A 21,535-nucleotide genomic window follows, 5' to 3' on the forward strand; every position below is an offset into this window, starting at 1 on the left:
TACAGAGATGATACTATCTTTCATTCTTCACTATAAACCATGTTTTATCCACCATATACCATGAACAGAAACCTCAAAATCATCCTATAGTGGGAATATGCTATTTTGTCTCTTTCAACAGCAAGAAAACACGAGCTACTCTTATCAAGAAAACATCATGCAATACACCTTCCCTACTCCTCACCCTTGATCTGTATTCCAATGACTGGCCTTTTTTTTTCAGGACTAGAAAATACTTTGTCCCTCAATAAAACTCAGATGCAACTCACCATAGAATATTGATCTTACACCTAGAATAAATAGTAAAGAGTAAAGACTCCCTTTGGTCATGAATGGCCATAGGATTACACCTAGAAAGTTTCCCTCCGAAGCACAAGTCTAGGCAAGGTTGTTTATGGAAGACCAGCAGTCACCCATGCACACTAGCTTCCCTTCTCCATGCTTCCAATGTTATCCAAGGGAAAGGCAAAGACCAATACAGCTTGGCACCAGTGATGTCACAATTCAATTCTACAGCTGAATGAACTGGAGCAACATGAAATAAAGTGTCTTGCTCAAGAACACAACACACAGCTCAGTCCAGGCATCGAACTCACTACCTCATGATTGTGAGCCTGACACTCTAACCACTGAGCTATGTGCCTATACCAAGGATAGCGATCCTGCTATACACGCACATCCTAGACTGCAACCAGAAGAGAGCTGACTGATTGACATCAAGTCACTCACAGACATGTTCCAGTCTCTAGCCCACAGGTGTGAGCTAGAGACTGGAACAATTAAAATAGCCTCTGCTCCTTGGAACTGCCAGGGCTCATGCTACCTCTACTCAGGTAATTCTTTACCTACTTGTCTCTCCTCCTCTCATCACCCTTGCTGTGTCCTACATCTTAGGCCCCACTCTAATCACTACCTCCAGTCCTTCCTTCCCAGTAAATTAACACTCTGGAATTCATGCCTTACTCAGCTCTTTCCTACAAGTATTGACATGCAGTAGTTCAAGAAAAATGTTAATGACACCAATTTCACAGCTTAGAAAGGGTTTGCAAAGATCTTGTGCAATGCTCTTCCCTGCAACCCAGCAAGTAACAGTAAAAATTCAAGATATTTTATATTCATTAATGATGCATTGAATTCTTTTTACATTGTCTTTAAACTGTATTTGCTGGTGTATAAGATGCACTCTTGCATAAGACAAGCCCCTACGTTTTTGTGGGGAAAATGTTATGTTTTGTGGTAAAAAACAAATTTAGATTTTTATCATAGACTTATACCCTTTGTATCACATCCATAATACAATCACATTAGACACATGGCAATTTTTTGTTACACTTATGATCTTCGAATGTTGAATCTCATGGAGACAATGACAAATAACTGAGATTTTTGGCTGTTTGCTATGCTTGAGAAGACAGATCAAGTTAAGTGAAATCATAGTCATGGTCAGTGCCAGTGACACATGAACAGCACCCATGCCAGTGACACGTAAAAGGTACATGTGCCAGTGACACATACAAGACACCCAGTTGGCATTAGAAAAGGCATTCAGCTGTAGAAGCCAAGCCAAAACAGACTGGAACCTGGTACAGCTCTTTGTCTTACCAGTTCTAGTCAAACCATCTAACCCATGCCAGTATGGAAAACAGATACTGAATGATGATGATGATGATGATGATGATTTATGAAGTAAAAGAAAAAGCATGTCTTATACATTGGCATATATGGTCTTTCTTTTCGGAGTGTGGATTTTCTGCAGAAGCATTATGCTGTTTGATTGTTATTCCATTTCTTGATTATTCCTTTTCCAAGATTTATAAACATTTGCAAATCAAACAAATTTTTTTTATATAATGCTAAAATTCCACCAAGATTGTCAACAACCAAGCCATTATGAATAGTAATAACCACAGAAGAAAAAACACTTAGAGCTCAAAGAAACAAATAATCGGCAGCATCCACAATTAACAGTTGATAAAATTGGTAAAAGAAGCTGTAAATATTAAAATAATTGTGTCTCTAAAATTAAGTAGATGAAATATGTTTGATACCTCTTACCTTCTTACCAGTTTCTGTTCCCATCATCTCTTCAAATGAAAGGAAAGAAATGATGGTATGTTTTATCTTGTGAAATAGTGATCGTTCCCAGTAAATGCGGCCAGCACATGGTGGCATCATTTTGAATAGAATGGGATTTTTCCGGTTTTTAATAAATTCATCTTCCACAAATACAACCTAGAAGAAAATTAATTGAAATGATAATGAAAGGATTTTGTATTAAATTTAAATATTTCTGCATTTATATTTCATATATTTTCATCTACTTCCCCATGCTATATAATATAATTTTTTATATATCCATCTTATTTACTATGGTAATTAATATAGAATCAGAGGGATTATGTATTTATACACAAAGTGTATAATGTACAGGACTTCTAACCAAACTTCAGTGATATTTGTTTAAATAAGATACATTTACTTCTTGCTTATAAGAGTCAACAAATAGAATTAGTTATAGTCATGTGTTCCAGCACACCACACAAATAGAAGAAACATCAAACACAAGTCTGCAAGATACATAGATATATTGGTTGTATGCATGTGCTTGAAGCAGAAGTACGATTCCACCTATGATGTTATATAATAACTCTTTATTTCTGAGAAGAAGAGGAACAGAGTTCTAAGGACAATGAAATTGAACTACAAAATACATATCTTTCTTTACTTAACAACTTTTGTCTAATCGCTAAATAGCTAAAACATCTATCACAAAGGTAACTTGTCTTTGTAGTACCTGACCGCTCTAGAAGTGCAGATTTTTTTACAGCTACTATCCTATTGATTAGAATACTAAGAATATTAAGTATGTTCATTGTACAAAAAAGAAAGGTAGTGTGCTTCATAGTCAGAGTAAAGACCCCATTCAGTCATGAATGACTATGGGACTGCACCTAGAAAGTTACACTCTGAGGCACAAGTCTGGGCAAGGTTGTTTATGGAAGACCAGCAGTCACTGATTCATACCAGCCTCCCCTCTCCATGTCATCAACGTTATCCAAAGGAAAGGCAAAGACCAATACAGCTTGGCACCAGTGACGTTGCAACTCATTTCTACAACTGAGTGAACTGGAACAACATGAAATAAAGTGTCTTGCTCAAGAACACAATACACAGCCTCATTTGGGATTCAAACTCACTACCTCATGATTGTGAGCCTGACACTCTAACCAATTGTTTCATAGTAAAGAACAGAGAAAGTGAACTAGAAAGGAGTCTAAGGAACAAGAGTAAAATATTATGCAAGCAACAAGAGGCACAAATACCACTAGTACGTTATACAAGAGGGTGCTGTAAAGTTCTTGGCTTCGGGTAAAAGAAAACACAGGAGGATCAGTCAATTATGATTTTGTTGAACATATTCTCCTCTCAGATTCACACATTTATTGCAGCAGTCATTCAGTTGTTCTAAGTCTTGTAAAATAACTTGGAAGGTTGGGTTTCCAACCAGGCCTTTCACAGTACCCTTAAAGTCAGGAACTTTTCAGCACCCCTTCATATAACTTAATTGTATAAACAGATATTGAGTATGACAATGGCAAGTTTTCTTGTTATTCTGTTAGAAATGTTTCACCACATTTTATCCTGTGAACAGCAAAGTAGCAAAAACAAAATAGAAAATGAAAAATATAAAAAATGGAAAAATATATTTACAACAACAAAACTTATATAATATTACTCTACAAATATGTTAATAAGCTAACAAACCAATTATTAGTGTTTCACTGAAAATGACACATCACTAAAGCTACATCAATGATAATACTAGTAAAGTCATGCTACAAATACCACAAGTACCACCACAGTTCAATTATCTCATCTTTTGTGTTGTTTATTACTTGAGGATGAAATTTTTCCAATCATATGAGAAAGTTTCAGAATTCCTACGGTGCTCTCGTAGGACAAAGTCACATCCCTCTTCTGCTATATTCCAGTTTTTAATCAAAGTTACAGCCCTGTAATTTCTATAGACCATTCCAGAATATATAAAATGCTTACTTCTTTTTTATACTGTTCTAAGATCTCTGTAAACTTCTGCATCAGTTGTTTATTAATAGATTCTCTGGAACGAATGTGTTGAAATTTAAGCAACATATCAAAAGCTCCCTCTGCTGATCGTAAGTTTTTAAATGATTTGTCAATAAAGCCAGCAGCTTCTTGTTCAATTGACAATACTTCTTTCTGGAAATTATCCATCAATGTTTTCCATAAATATTTGTTTGTTAAGGAAAATGGATCAAAGCTTACCTGAAATGATAGATTTTAATAAAGAAGAGCAGTTAAAACGTTTGGAGACATTTGTAAAAGGAGAGTAATAGAAGTAGAACATCAACTTTCCCGACACTGAAGGTCTGGAAACTCTTATAATCCATATTGTTTTATGAGCAGAAACTTAAATTTCGCACAACCTCAGACTAGTTTATAGGTTAGTCCTGTATTCTGCACAGTACAGCATTAATAAACTTGTATCATTTATACTAATGTTCAGGTGACTTCTATTTCATTTAATTATTTAAGTAAATTTAATATTTGTTAAATTTAGAGGTGACCAACCCTAGTTTGAAAAATATCAATAATTCTGAAAGTCTTTGGAGCCAAAGGTTCAGAAAAATCAATTTTGTACCTGTATAATGCATACATTAGAGATAAAACATTATATGGTTGCTGTTTAGCTCCAAGGCAGCCTTAATCAAGCAAGATTATGATCAACCGAGGCAAAATCAGCTGTTCTTTTCCATATATCTAGAATTGCCTAGTCTAAATTACCTTTCCTTTTTGTCGGATGAAAGTATGTGGTTGGTAGGAAATTTTAGCTTTTATTCTAACTACCTAAGTGCACACACAGAGGGTCACTTTTTGATTTGGTACTGTTGTGCTTAGGTATCACCTGCTTCTAAATATATTCAGATTTTAGATAATACTTATTCTATACGATTATTATATATATATATTCTACTGTGGATGCGCAATGGCCCAGTGGTTAGGGCAGCGGACTCACGGTCATAGGATCACAGTTTCAATTCCCAGACCGGGTGTTGTGAGTGTTTATTGAGCGAAAACACCTAAAGCTCCACAAGGAACCCCGTTGTACTCTTCCACCACAACTTTCTCTCATTCTTACTTCCTGTTTCTGTTGTGCCTGTAATTCAAAGGGTCAGCCTTGTCACACTGTGTCACGCTGAAAATCACCAAGAACTACGTTAAGGGTACACGTGTCTGTGGAGTGCTCAGCCACTTGCACGTTAATTTCACGAGCAGGGTGTTCCGTTGATCGGATCAACTCCGTAAGCGACGGAGTGCCAACAACATTATTCTACTAATTGCTGAGAAATAATTATTTCTACTTTATGTACAAGGCCTGAAATTTTGGAGGAGTGAGTGTGCTAGACGATCATATTAACTCCAGTGTTCAACTCATACTTATTTTATTGGCCCCGAAAGAATGAAAGGCAAAGTCTGTCTCAGAGGAATTTGAACTCGAAACGTAAAGCCACAAAAAAATGCTACTAAACATTTTGTATGGCCTGCTAACGATTCTGCCAGCTCGCTGCTTTAATTGCTGAGAAATCACAGCTGAATAAATAGTTTATTTGAGAATATTTTGTGAATGAGTCAATAAATATATACATATATGCAATAAGTGAAAATATTCAGTAGAACTGAAATGTGGTGGTTAATAAACTTAATGGAAAGATTCAATCAAATCGAGAAGTTGAGATGGGACAAAATTCGTTTTGACGCATTGATGAAGGTTACCGCCCTTACATCCATTTTATGGGAATTATTTCCCTTTGAATTTCTTGCTCAAAAACTGATTTCGAATTTTGGTACAAGGCCGGCAATTTTGGAGAGTGGGTATGTCGATTGCCTCGACCCCAGTACTCAACTGAATCTTACTTTATCGATCCTGAAAGGATGAAGAGTAAAGTCGACTTCAGCAGAATTTTAACTCAGAACGTGAAGACGGACGAAATGTTACTAAGCATTTCACCTGGGTACTAATGATTCTGCCAACTTGCTGCCTTATCTTGATCAAATATAAAATGCTTTTCTTTTAACAAATTCAAATCAGTTTTGACAGGTAAATTATTTTACAGGAATTATACGAATCAAGAGAAATATCTTAGCTCAGTTAGTAATTATTTCTTAGAAATATCTTAGCTCAGTAAAGTAATTAATAATATTCAAATCTAGATATAGTAAACAACCAATTTACTATGTTCTTGTTTCAGCTATCTCATCTACAATATTAAATGTATCAAAAAGGTGACAAGCTGACAGAATCGTTACCATGCCTGGACAAAATGTTTAGCAGTATTTCCACCATCTTTACACACTGAGTTCAAATTCCACTGCGGTTGATTTTTGCCTTACAGAGTCAATAAAAGAAGTACCAATTGGACACTGGGATGGACGTAATCCACTTACCTCTCCACTGAAATTGCTGGCCTTATGCTAAAATCTGAAACCTATATTAAATGTATCAACAATAGATTCAGTCTATTGCAATCAAGATATGATGTTAAACTTCGACAGAGCCTGTCAAAAACTATGTGGATATAAATGACAAGAATGCAAATATTGAGTTTCTGACATGCATGTGCACACATATACACATATACATGCAATTCAGACAATACTAATTCATCCATAGTTTGTTATTCAGGCATGTGACAAAGAAGAATGCCACAACTTCATTCAACTAAATATGGTACTTAAACTCATTTCAACATTGAATGAAGAGAAGCAAACCATATATAAACAGCACAAGAAGATGCAACTTTGCACCAATCACCAATAAAAAAAAAGTCTCATAACATAAAAAAAACGTCAATGTCATAGAATACATAAGCACTAGATCTGAATTTATCAGAATATGTTGCCACTTCAATAAACACGTAATTAAATTCTCAAAATTTACACAACCACCAAATTAAACAGATTAATTGAGCACTTCCATATTTTTTGCTGTATTCAATTTCTATTTCTTGTTTTCTCGTTCTCATTTCCAAACTAAGTATTTTTATCTGACTCCCCAAACACATCTTATGAAATTATTCCTTGTCAGAGTCTTAAGACTCTGCTTCACTGAGATGTAAACCCAGTAAACTGATATATATTACTTTCACATTTTATTAATTTCAGTTTATTGCCTATCTTCACTATGATTCTATATGTTCATTTATTTTTTTAAATATTGCTCCGATACATAAAGAATACTCCATTCATTTACATATTTTTTATGGTGGGTTTGAAATGTATTTTTGGTTCCTTTGTTTATTCTTATTCTATGATACTGGCTGTACATGGACAACTGCCTTTAGAGGATGAAATTCAAAATGAAAATATGAATGGAATTACAACAACACCCATTAACACTCCACCCAGACATAAATAACACCATCACTACCACAACCCGAACAAGTTAACAGAAAATTTTTTTTAAAAAGCCTTAATTTTGATATAACATATTCTATAACAGTATAACACCACACTATGACAACCTAAAATATCAGACTGATCCACTATGCATACACATATATGGATACATGCATATGTATGTGATAGTTTGGATGTATGCAAAAATACATATTTTCTTGTTGATTAGCATGTGAATATTCTTTATTTGTGGATTTGTTTATATGTGCTTTCTTCTGTGATTCAGCATCTATTCCTTAATCTAACAGCATTTTAAAATTAGATATGCTTAAACAAAATGATTATGTTCACAATCAAAAGTAATTTGTATGCCTATAGATAGAAGAGAATCATTCTATACAACAGTTTTATAGCTATATGCCTAGTTTAATATAATTTACATGTACATTTTTTTATACCTTGAGTTCATACATATATATTATACACAGTTCTCAATATTTATAACTATACAGCTTTATCTATGTACCCTGGAACTTTCCCGATGTAAATACATGGTCTATCCTGATTGAGACCTTATATATATGAACATATTGAGTATGTTTATATATGTGGACAACAGATGCTAAATGATGATGATGATGATGATGATGAGTACTTGGCAGCTCTAATTTTCACTAGGTATATGACACTTTCCTGAAGACTTTTTCATTATGCATCATTTGATAGAACATCGTTTGAGAGACAGGGAATAGAGAGAAATAATAGGATTAAATGTTTAGTGTAGGATTCAAGAGCCAATAACATTAGTGAAAAACAGAGGACATTGAACAGATTTACTTGAGAATATCATAGAGTTAATGAATTCAGAGAAGTAGTGGCAATAGTTGTAGAATTTTATTTTCTAACTTGAATAAAAACTCAGTTTAACAGTAGACTAGTATTAAAAGGTAATTGTAAATTAGTTTCCTATCAAGTGGCATCTCTTATGATGTGGTCTATTGTTACTACTGCCATTGTTGTTGTTATATAACATCAGCCAACTTTATATGAGCATGCCAATGACATCATGCATTCAGATGAACATGTAGCAAGCATGTTCACAATTTACCTTTAAGTACCCACATTTTGGCTCATCACCATTGTTTTCTGCAAGCAGTCACACAACCATACTTGCTTGTGCTGATTGGATACTTTAAGTCATCCAATCAGACCACTTGCCTGGCCATAAAAGTGTGGTCCATTTGAGCCTACCCATAGCTATTTAAGGATGTCTTTTCCCACTATTTTCTTCAGTGAGTTGGGTTGTCATGATGGAGTTCAGATCTTCAGCATAGAACAAGTTTATTTCACTATGCATTCTCCGTGAGAAGAGAATTGTCAGCAGAGATTTTTGTCACCATGCTATGTGTTTTTCCCATGCACATCTTTATGTTCAAGCCACACAAGGAACCAATGTATTTTTATTAACAGAATTATTCATGTATACCAGTTTGCTGTATTTTCGTTTAACGGCAAAATAAATGTGGCAGTCTACTTTAACTTGTGTCTTTGTATTTCTTGATGTTCTTTATCATTATTCATTTGAAACCAGAAGATTATAATATTACCAGGGCCTTAGCCACATTCACCTTTTTAACCTTGCCAAAAACATAATGGATTCGTTCACTAATTCTTCCAAGATATCCTATACTGAAGTCTGCACTAAGATCTTATTGTAAATTATGGTTGGTTGTGTTGTAAAGTGCAGATAACTATGTTACTATCTAGATTACAGGTTAATGTGGCACCATTTCAGATCTACAAACAATACTTCATAAAGAAAGAAAACTCAAATATATAAATGAAAAATAAAAATGAGAGATGTCTTTATTTTTCTTTTTTAATATTACATGCACCAAAAATGTCTATTTAAACTAATCAGTAACACTTACCACACTGAGGGGCTTAATTAAACCTTTAACTCTTTGAATAACATCTTCAATTTTCTTAGGATCTCCTGTAACAGCTTTCAGTTCTGATCCAAAAATGTTGTAGAACTCTTCCATGACCTAAAAATATAATATCAAACTTTGAGCATGACAAACTTAAAGCATAATGAAAGTAATATGTCTAAACATCTGTCATGATATTTCTATCATAACGAAAATAACCAAGCTTTAAAGGAGGCATTAGCAATCTTTTTCTAGTAGTGCACCTTGTTAGTTATTGCATACAATAAAAAGAATAATTTAACAAACACTGTATCCAGTACAGAGTCCACCAAATAGTACACTGTCTGATTATTTGAGAAATTACTTAGCTTCAACAAATCCTAGTTGGAAGTAAAACATTAGTGAGTAAGGAAGAAATAGACAAAAATCACATAAATTGAGAAAGTTAGACCTACAAATTATTTTGAAAGCTATTAATAAAAAGTTATAATGTTTATATAATCATGACATCATATGTACCATACTTCTTACAGGACACAAGCAGAGTAAGTGCCACAAGTTACACATGTAAGGATTATTTATAGAAAAAATTGATGACTGTCACCTGACCAATGTCATAAAGATCTTGATTTATAGTGGCCATATAGTCTGTAGCTTCAAACAATCTTTTCCTATCAAATTCCCACCGCTGATCTCGCCCAGAAGCTTCAATTTTTGCACGTCTTTCAAAGTAGGATTCTTTCCAAGTGGTTAACATTTTTTTAGCACCAGAAGTCTTTTTCTTTACCTCTTCAAGGGTGGATCTAAAAGAGCATGAATTTAATTTGAGAAAATAAATTAAAGGTTACCCTTGCAGAGTTTTAAAGGTCAAAATATTTCCAACCACATAGTGGCTCACTAAATTATCCTACATATACCACAATACAGAGAGAAAGGTGAAGGTTGGAAGGGAGGTAACTTCACTGTACAAATTACCCTAAAAACTACATAAGCCAATCATATCTGTTTTACTTCTACATGTCTCTTACATCAACATCAACCAGACTAAGACTTATCAAAAGCTCAACAGAAAATTTCGACTCAAAGAACAGAATGGTTGCAGAAAGGACACACGTGGTTGTAAAGACCAGTTACTGATAAACAAGACAACATTAGAGGACCATAAATTGAAACATCATTTAGTAAGCCAGTGGGATGTATCAACTGTCATCAGGTCCTTCAGCTAGTCAATGGACTGTATACATTATCACCAGTAACTTAAGATTTCGTCTAATTCAATTTAAAGTTAGTTTGCTAAGTGCAATGCTTGAAACATGCAACACTTGAGTCACTTATGTAACTTTTCTGTTAAATTTTAAAATACACATAAACTGTTATGTACTGAGTTTTATTCTCTTGTTTGTTTCATCAAGCCTCTGTGTGGTGTGTGTGTGTGTGTGTGTGCATGGATGCATACGTGTACGTGTGGATTTTTTTCTCTTTTACAGGAGAGTTAATAATCATTTATATCACCTTCAATATTTGTCTGATACTTGTTTTATCAGCCCCCAAAAGATTAAAGTCAATTTTGGCAAAATTTTAATTCAAAATACTAGGCATTTTTCTAGTGATCTATCAATGAAATAATAATTAGAACTCACTCAAACAACTTGCGAACATTAATTACTTGAACAACTCTCTCGGTTAACTCCCAAGCTATTCTCTCCATCAGAGGCACCATCCTCTCATCTTTGTTGTAATGTCTTGAAATAATCCACACCATTCTCAGGGCATTCATCATGGATGGAATCGTTTCCGTGACAACCTGGAAACTACAACCATGAGAAATATTTTTGAAATGACGTTCTAGGGTCGAAAGGAAACGAACATTATCCTTTGCTTCAATATGATATTTATGTAGATCCAACAGCATTTCTTCAAAGGTATTGTCAATGGAATTAAAAATATCCAAGACCTGGCGCACTGTTCCTGAACGAAGTTGCTCAACCAGCGCACTTAAGGCAGCATTCCTTTCTTTCCAATAATCAATCTCCATCAGAGGCCCATTGCCTTGTGGTTCTTTCTTTAGCTGGATTTCCAGTGCTTCAATGATCCGTGTCATCCAGTCAGTGCAAGTCATCCTTAATAGCTCACAAAATTCAACATCTTTCAGTAGTTCTGAGGGATCAGAAAGCAAATCATAATTATTAAATGATTCATGTATTTCAAGCCGTACTTCACCCTCGATTTGATGAATAGTCCGAGTAATACTAGAAGTAAATTTTTTCATAGCTATGAGACATTCATCTTTTATAATTGAGAAGGAAGATGTATCGATATTGTCAGTGTTGAGCGACTTAAAAGTAGGTTCAGGAGGAGTTGCAGAAACTATGATTTCATCAGAGACATCAGCATTTTTGTGAATAAAGAAAGACAGCAGAGGCTGGTAAACCTAGAAATTGGATTAAAGGAGATAAAGGAGATTAGTAAATTGAATGTGTCTTTATAAAACTATATATATATATGCATATGTGTGTGTGTGTATACAACATCTTAATCAAATACACTTTACACAAAATATCCTTTTTATTATTGTCAATTACAGAATCATAAATATTGATTAAACTATTAACTGCATTTCTTCATGTGATCAAATTCCTCATGTGATCAAATTCCTCATGTGATCAAAGGAAATTCTGTTGAAAGACATTCTACTTTATTCCACATATTTTGTTGAATGCTTCAGCAGAGCAACTAAAAACTGACTTCTCAAGAAATAGAAATGTGTACAGTATATATGATTTGAATAAATGATGTTGATGTTTATGGTTGGTTCTCTTGGTATAGATCACATATATCCTTTCAAAACCAAAACTCATTTAACAGATTTCTCTGAACATAGTTTTTACACAATATAAGACTTCCCTTACTTTTGAAGCAGAGAGAATTCTTTGTTATCAAAGTTCATATTAATGAAGAATATATTGTTTCATCAAACATTATGAATATTGGGAAAGGATGATGTTTGCAATTTGGAGAGAAGATTGAGAAAAAAGAGAATTATCATTGTAGTAATCATTGTCATCATTGCTACAACGGCTACAAGCATCATCATCATTTACATCATCTTTTCCATGCTGACATGCATTGTATCGACTGAGAGGAGTTATTTTCAGCATGAAGTTTTATAAGTTGTATTTTATGTGGCCAGTAGCATGAAATAAAGAGGGTGAAGAAAAGTATAGCCTGAATTAATCAAGAGGGGAGTTTCAAAATTTTTCATTTGCATATGACCCAATCAAGTAAGCAGTGAAGAAGCTTCTAATGTAATTTATCACAACTGCACTACATCTTTGTACACTTACAAATTTTATTATAGTGATTTCTCTTTAAAGCTCCAGGTTATTTCTATAGGGGAAGGCTGTAATTGATTAAATCAACCTCAGTAAATGATTGATAATTTATTTTATCTATGCTATGGACTGGCTCTTGTGCGGGTGGCACATAAAATACACCATTTTGAGCATGGCCATTGCCAGTACCGCCTGACTGGCTTTTGTGCAGGTGACACGTAAAAGCACCCACTAGACTCTCTGAGTGGTTGGCGTTAGGAAGGGCATCCAGCTGTAGAAACTCTGCCAAATCAGATTGGAGCCTGGTGTAGCTATCTGGTTCGCCAGTCCTCAGTCAAGTCGTCCAACCCATGCTAGCATGGAAAGCGGACGTTAAACGATGATGATGAAAAGCATGAAAGATAAAGTGAGGCCTGGAAATGTATGCATACAAAATATTATCTGGTGATCTATGATATCTGCCAACTGACCGCTTCAGTTACATAATCAATACTAAGTTCTGATCTATTCCTTTTATAGGTACTGGACATGATCATTTTCCAATTTAGTCAGACTATATGTATGTATATATATGTCCCATACCTCTCTCTCATTATGTGTTTACGTATTTTTCACTCGCTGGTCATGTCCTGTTCTTATTGTATATTTTTTGGTATTTTGTCCTCTACTTACCTCTCGTGTGTTTACATATTTTTCACTCATTGGTAATGTCCTGTACTTGATGTATTATATATATATATATATATATGAATGTTCAATTTACAAGGAAAGATCCATGGAAGCAGTTACAAAGTAGCCAGATGTCACACAAGTATCCTAGGAATCGGTAATCACACTTGCGTGAGAGTTAATTCTTGGGAGAAGTGATACATGTTTTGGAGAACATAAGAATAATGGAAAATGGAGACAAACAGTGATATAAAGGATGATTCAAATAACATCTTGGGCATTTGTCTCCATTTTCCTTTATTCTTATAATCATCGTCATCATCGATATATATATATATATATATATATATATATATACATCTGTGTTGGCTTTCTCCTTGATAATGCCATTCCCTATGTATGCACAAATGTAATTCTTTCCAAATAAATTGCACTTCATATTTGAGGCTCCAATGAAGCTATAAGGTATTATTCAGGCACTCAACTATGAGTCAACTGCATCTTATAGCAGAAAGCTGTAAACTAATGTAGTTCATAAGATAATCATTTATTCTTTTGTAGTCTCTTTTTCTTACATATATACATATATACCTGATAGTAGACCCAGGAAGACATGGAATGAGGTGAGGAAGCATGATCTTTGGATGTTGGGTCTCACGGTTGTAATGACATAATCAAGACCTTTGGTTGTTTACTGTGTTTGAGAAGACTCATCAGGCCAAATGGAAATACAAGTCATGGACAGTGCTAGTAACACATAAAAGACACGCATTACAGTGACACATGAAAGGCACCTGTGATGGTGACATGTAAAAGCACCCATGCTGGTGACACATAAAAGGCACCCACTATCCTTTTGGAGTGATTGGTGTTGGGAATAGCATCCTGCTGTAGAAACTTAGCCAAAATCAGACTAGAATCTAATACAGCTCTCCAGCTTACCAGTTCCAGTAAAACCGTCTAGCCCATGCTAGCATGGAAAACGGATGCTAAATGATAATGATAATGATGATTGATGAGTAACTCTGAAAGTTTCCTCAAATATAGACTAAACAGTTAACTAAATATAGACTAAACAGTATGTTTAAGAATCCCATGGTTCTGGATTTGATCTCACTGCATAACAGCTTGAGTATGTGTCTACCATAGTATAAAATTAAACCAAACCCTGTTATATTAACTCTACAGAACTTGTAGCTGTTCTCAGAAAGTAGACTTGATCCATTTGATGTTTGGGTGCCTTTAATAGAGTCTACTCTGTTATGAACATTCAAATCAGACTTCTGGTCCAAGGATAACCCATAAATAGTGACATATTGACTCACAAGTCATGGAAGACCTACAAAATATCATTGCTGTTGTCTTTCTTCATCTAAGTCATAAAAGCAGAGAAATGCAAATTAAACCACTTTGTCTTTGCTGAAAATAACATTTATTGTCCAACTCTTTACAACAACAAGAAATTATGTTTTATTTAAACTTTGTGCTATCTTTGTTCTTACTCTCTCTCTCTGAACTCTTAACTTTAGTCTTCTGCCCCTTATATCAGAAATAATTTACTGTAAAGTTGCACTAACAAAAATTTCAACTAAACAAAGAATTTATTTCTCTAACCAAACACAGGTATTCCTTAGAGTAGTAAGAAATAAGAAGAATTTACAATAAATACAAAATTTTACTGGCAAAAAAAAAAAATAAAAAAATATTTAATTTCATGCTTACTTGTAATGCTATTTGTTCCAAAACAATCAGCAAGTGTTGGTTTAAAAGGCCATACTCAAAATAAAAAGATAATTCTCCCATTTCTTCATGACTTTGTGGCATTGGTATAACACCAGACGTTGTACGCACAAAATATATACAATTACAGGAAGAGAACTCCTCTGGAAGATTCTCAAAACTCATATAAAGATAATCTTTTTCAACTTTCTGGATAAATGTTTTCTGAAAATATAATACAATTCAAAAACCTCTACAATGTTGCATTGACATTCAATTCAAGTCAATTCTGTTAAGTGTTTATGTTATTTTTGTCTTATATCTTTTGAAAATATATTGCAGATTTTTATTTATTTATCTGAAACTTCACATTAGTTTTCCTGAGAACAAACTAACAATTTCCTCATTCCTGCACAAATTGGGAGAGAGGAGGTGCTTCTAAGACTTGTGAAGAATTTTAAAACTGTTAATCTCTTCTTCTTCTTCATCCCATTTGTTAGTATCAAATCATCCAAGGGCTATAAATATATATTTTTTTATTAACTAGGCCTCAAGGAAGGGACAGTACCCTAACTTTTGCAAACCCTCTTGGATTGGTGAGACTGGTACCAATAACATTCCACTTAAATGGTTGCAAGTCAACAACTGCACAAATGACACAAGCAGAGAGTTAATTCCAGAAGGACAATGTTCTAGAGAGGAAGGACTAGACATAGGGGACAGTACTTTTAAAGTGTACAATTTCTGTATCAAATTAGATTCACTAACCCATATTATAATCCCATGAGTTACAACATCACACATAAATGATTCACTATTGACCAAGCACTTTACCAAGGATTTTGTTGACCAAGAGGGAGAACAAAAGGCAAAGTCAACTGGACACAGGAAGGTGTGCAATCAAGGTGAAACTTAACACTGCAATATATTTTTGTTCAAAGCACCACCGTCCCCCACTCCACCCCCACACACCTTCTACACTGATACACACACACACACACATTCTCTCTCTCTCTCTCTCTCTCTCTCTCTCTCTCACACACACTCACTCACTCTCTCTCACTTTCTCAAATACACAGACATGGTATAGTAGTTAGAGTGTTGCACTCACAATCACAAGATCATGGCTTGATTCCTGGACAGGGTAGTGCATTGTGTTTTTGAGCAAAACACTTCACTTCACATCCCTATCCAATCACTTCAACATCTTTCAAGAGTAATGGTTGTTTTCACCTAATATCCAAAGGTTTAGGAACTACTGGTGAGTGACATTGGAGAGCTGGATCCAAGTAAATCCTATTTTAGTTGTTGAAGAAAGAGAAGGACTCAAAGTTTTAGAGAAGAGGATTGTTTACAACTATCCTATCATTTTTGAGATAGTGGAAGTAAGAAGAATAGATTCATAGCTGATGGAGTCAGAGGAGTTTGCCCTCGTTGGGAATGGGACACACTATTGCATGTTTCAAATGACTAAAGAGTTTGCATGGACAGCAACCAAATAGCTCTCTAGAAATTTTAGATTAGTTCTGCTATGTAAGTGATATAATTAATGGTTGTTAGGGCCCTCATGAAAGTGTAATGAAGGAGAGTTGTTTGAGAGAAATAATCTGATCCACTGGATTTGCAATGTCAATTTACCAGAAAGGTTGAGCATAAATGCAAAGAAAAATTAGTTGAACACCATTGGCTGATGTGTACAGGTGAGTCATTTACTCTGTTATGGCACATAGCACAAATAGGAGATACAGATTTGCATGAAGTTTGCTTTTCAATCACATTTTTCCAGGTTCAGTTCTGTGTGGCACCTTGGGTAAGTGTCTTCTACTATAGACCTGGATTGACCTCATGAGAGGATTGTATGTATGTATGTATGTATGTATGTACGTATGTATGCATGTATGTATGTATGTATGTAGGTATGTATGTATGTATGTATGTATGCATGCATGTGTATGTTGATACACTTGCTCAGGAGGAGGAGGAGGAGGAGGAGGGTTGGTAAAAGAAATAATACTATAATGTCATAAACTGACAATGGAAGGTACAGGAGGGAGAAGTAGTTTAAGAAATGTCTATATGGAAATGATTAAGATCAAATGTGAGAACAGTGAACTTCACAGTTAAGATGATCAAGACTGAGAAGATCAAGTACATTAAAATGAAAATTATGATAATGATTTCAAATTTTGGCACAGGGCCAGCAGATTTTGTGGGGAGGAGGAAGTCAGTTACATCAAGTCCAATACTTGACTGGGACTTATTTTATCAACCCTGAAAGGATGAAAGGCAAAGTCAACTTCAGTGGAATTCGAACTCAGAACATTAAGGCAGATAAAATGCTGCTAAGCAATTTGTTTGGCATGCTAACAATTCTGCCAGCTCACCACCTTCAGTGAAAATGATAATAATAATGACAATAAGGACAAAAACTATATTATGAAGAACAGATTTTTTTGTTACTCACTGTCTGAGATTTTGCATCATCCTCCACATATTCTGCACCATGAATATCCATTTTACTGGTTGAGTCTTCACTTTTGTCTTCTTTATCCAATTCTTTCAGCAAAAGAAAAAGGATTTACAATTACCAAAATTTGTTGTTGCTATGTTTCTATCAATGAATCTCCTCCTTCCTCAAGCAAAAGTTACTGGCATTACGCAGAAAACAACATTAAGTACATTGATTGGTAAAGTATATTATGTGAGAGGATCTAATTTTAATTTTATAAACTCAAATTGCATGCCCAAATCTAGATAGTTCAGGATTTCAACAATGATATGTTCTCTGAGTTTTCAGATGAAATTACTTATAGCAGATGCCTTAAGAAATCATTCAGGGAGCAAAAGGTGTTTTTGTTCAAAACAACCTGTAATGTCTTAGTGTTTTCCAAATTCAGTTACCTATTCTGGTCCTTTGTGAAGAGGACCAACTCAAATGTTGTCAAATTCTCCTCTACACACCATGCATTATTATTATTTCCACCTTAACGAAGGTGCAGGTACTGTTTTCAGTCGTGCCTGTTTGTTTGTCCGTGGACAAGATATCTCAAGAACAGAGATGTTTGGTCTCATGATTGGCACAAACTGATTAATTTGAGGATCAATCCAGTACCAGACAAAGGATTCTGGATGATTTGTTTTATTTACTTTACATGAAGTATTACGATCTTATTTCACTTTCAAGTCTTTCTCTGATTATCTCCTTTGAGTTTCCATGTAAGCTATAGCAGGGTTGCTATTTCCAAAGTTTTATTTTTTGTTTCTCTATTATTAATTTTACTCGCATCTCTATCTTAGTAGAAACTGATGGATAAAGAAATCAAACTACATAAACAAACAGCAGCAAAACCATTCAGAAATTAAATAACACTAACATATTCAGTAACAATAATAAATTTAATTTATCCTCAACAATTTTTAGTTTTACCAATTTTGAATATATCGCTCCTATTTAAAACCTCTTACCTACTTGATAATTGCATTTCTAGCTCTGCCTTGAAGGAAGCTTTACTTCTTGGACTCACATTTTTGTGTGCAATGATGCAGTTAAACCTCTGTTAACAGCACAGTATGCAGATCCTTTCCATTTCCTTTCATGCACGGGTAAATTTTTCACTATAGACCTTAATGGTCATAAAGACACTATATCAGTGGATAGATTAAAAAAAGCCTTCATAGAGAAAACTGTCTCTGTTCCCACTGTACTTAATTTTTGAGAGTGGTAGGGTTCGTTTTTAGTATTCTCATTTGTGAGAGCAGTTGAGTTTATTTCAGATATTCTCATTTTAAAAATCATCTCCCACTAATCGTTGAGAGAACGTTAGTGCTTGCCTTGGCAGAGGTTTGCACTCTCTGAGTGCTCTTGTTATTTTTAGTTTGTTCTGGAGGAAGAGGTTATGCCTATTGTCTCTGCTGATCCTTTGAGATAAGTTAGAGCAATATGGCTTGTGTTGCTCTTGAAGAGTATGAAAGAACACAGTATAAAAGTAACCCTTCAATAGAAAATTCTCCTACAAATTGATACCTGCTTTTTATCAAATTAAATATTAACACCATTAAGCTTACCTGCTTTTCCCTATTACTGAATTTAGAAAGTTTTAAAAGACAATAGGTGCCTCTTTCCTATAGAGAAAATAATTAAAGATGTAATATAAATATTCAGAAGGTAGGCTTTGGGTTTAGAATGTGATTTTGTATAATACTGATAAAAATTTTTCATATGCTTTGACTAAAAAGAGTAACAGCTTAGAAATTAAAAAAAAGTGAACCCTAGCTTAGAAATAGGAGTAAAATTCATAAGAATTAAGACCATCATCAAAATTGCACTTACCTGCTAATAGTTGTTCATCAGGATCACCAATGCTATTTTCTAACCCTTCAGTATCAACTTTTATTTCATCAGTAGAGTGGACAGTATATTCTGTTAACAAAATGTATATGGTGTACACTCGTATGTATATGTGTATGTATGTATGTATGTATGTATATTTATGTGTGCTTACAGATTGCAGAGGTGCAAATAGAACATGAACTACACAAGATCAGAGCCAACTCCTTGCCTTCAGTCCCAACAGACCAGTGCCCAACCTGCAGCAAAAACTTCTCAGCATGCATCAGACTGATTGGCCACAGCCAGACACACTGGCCTATCTTCTTCTCCCATGTAATGTCTTTGGTTATCATCAACAAGGATGGGCAAAATAACAATAATAATGATAATAATAATAATAATAATGATAATAATCCTGTCTACTAAAGGTACAAGGCCTGAAATTTTGGAGGACAGGGATAATCGATTACATTGACCCCAGTACTCAACTGGTACTTATTTTATCGACCCAGAAAGGATGAAAGGCAAAGTCAACCTTGGCAGAATTTGAACTCAGAACGTTAAGACAGATGAAATACCACTAAGCATTCCACCCAGTATGCTAATGATTCTACCAGCTCAGTACCATGATAATAATAATAATAATAATAATAATAATAATAATAATAATAATAATAATAATAATATAAAAAAACTGGTGGGGGCACAAACCATCTCTAGTGCTTGAAAATGATCTCAGCTCTCTCTTTTGGAACTTCACTGTTCAAGCTGACAGAAAGATAGATGCAAATAGGCCAGACATTATATTGAAGGATTTCAGACAAAAATCATGCCTCCTTATCAATATGACTGTCCCAATTGATAATAAATGTATCTGTCAAAACCTACCAAAAACTGAGCAAATATAAAGACCTTGAAATAGAAATTGGCAAAATGTGGAACCTCAAGACTAAAACAATACCTGTTGTCATAGGTGCCCTAGGAATGATAGCAAAAAGGGGCTGATTGCTACCTATCTCAGATACCAGGAAATACAAAAATGGAAGAAATTTAAAAAATAGTGCTCGTGGAAACTGCTTATAGCCTATGAAAAATATTATCTATGTAACTCCAAAAACATTTTAATCTGTAAACATTGTCAAAAGTACTTTTAGATGTACATAATAGCAAATACCTTTTACAGTCATCTTAAGATCACACTATTATCTTATCACCAAATTACTTTTAAAACAAACTTCTAATTTTCTTATGCTTTGACTGACATTCTCTAGAACAATACTCTGTGCAAAACCAAAAATGTGATACCCTAGTCATACACCAACTTGAACTTCTAACTTGTTTCTTGCAGTCTCTTGGTGAGACTTGGAGTCAACATGTACAAATACAAAGCAAAGTCAAACAAATAATAATAATAATCTTATATTATAATTGAGAATTAGATCTTTGTCTGTCTGTCTGTCTGTCTGTCCGTCACAACATTTATTAGAGGGAGGGAAGGAAGGGGAGGACTCAAAATATACATCGCAATGTAATTTTAGAAGGAAGGGAAGTGAAAAGTTGTTGACAGAAAAAGACAGTGTGAAAGAGAGAGTGTGTGTGAAAGAAAGAAAGAAAGAAAGAAAGAAAGAAAGAAGGAAAGAAAAAGAGATGATAGATGGATATATATATATACCGTTGCCAGTACCGCCTGACTGGCCTTGTAGGGTTTTCGAGCGAGATCGTTTCCAGTGCCCCTGGACTGGCTCTTGTGTGGGTGGCACATAAAAGACACCATTTCGAGCGTGGCCGTTTCCATGCGGGTGACACGTAAAAGCACCCACTACACTCTCTGAGTGGTTGGCGTTAGGAAGGGCATCCAGCTGTAGAAACTCTGCCAAATTAGATTGGAGCCTGGTGTAGCCATCCGGTTGCACCAGTCCTCAGTCAAATCGTCCAACCCATGCTAGCATGGAAAGCGGACGTTAAACGATGATGATGATGATGATGATATACATATATATATATATATATATATATATATATATATATATATATATATATATATATACACATATAGATAGATAGATAGATAGATAGATAGATAGATAGATAGGAAAACAGACAGACAGATAGATAGG

At 34.6% G+C, this 21,535-nt stretch overlaps 1 protein-coding gene across 2 annotated transcripts in view; it reads right to left on the reverse strand.

The window, feature by feature from the left end:
- LOC106876022 (dynein axonemal heavy chain 10) overlaps positions 1 to 21,535 on the reverse strand; it is a 183,667-nt gene that overhangs the window by 158,108 nt on the left and 4,024 nt on the right. For both annotated transcript variants that reach the window (XM_014924396.3, XM_052968399.2), the window contains exons 2-9: positions 19,419 to 19,508; positions 17,553 to 17,644; positions 15,092 to 15,313; positions 11,009 to 11,799; positions 9,973 to 10,171; positions 9,369 to 9,485; positions 4,057 to 4,305; positions 2,056 to 2,232 (exon numbers count right to left, since the gene is read on the reverse strand). In XM_014924396.3, coding sequence (XP_014779882.2) covers positions 2,056 to 2,232; positions 4,057 to 4,305; positions 9,369 to 9,485; positions 9,973 to 10,171; positions 11,009 to 11,799; positions 15,092 to 15,313; positions 17,553 to 17,644; positions 19,419 to 19,508 — 1,937 coding nt within the window. The remainder of the gene's footprint in view (positions 1 to 2,055; positions 2,233 to 4,056; positions 4,306 to 9,368; positions 9,486 to 9,972; positions 10,172 to 11,008; positions 11,800 to 15,091; positions 15,314 to 17,552; positions 17,645 to 19,418; positions 19,509 to 21,535) is intronic.

The sequence above is a fragment of the Octopus bimaculoides genome, chromosome 1 (assembly GCF_046866305.1).
Source record: "Octopus bimaculoides isolate indiv1 chromosome 1, ASM4686630v1, whole genome shotgun sequence".
Taxonomy (NCBI): domain Eukaryota; kingdom Metazoa; phylum Mollusca; class Cephalopoda; order Octopoda; family Octopodidae; genus Octopus; species Octopus bimaculoides.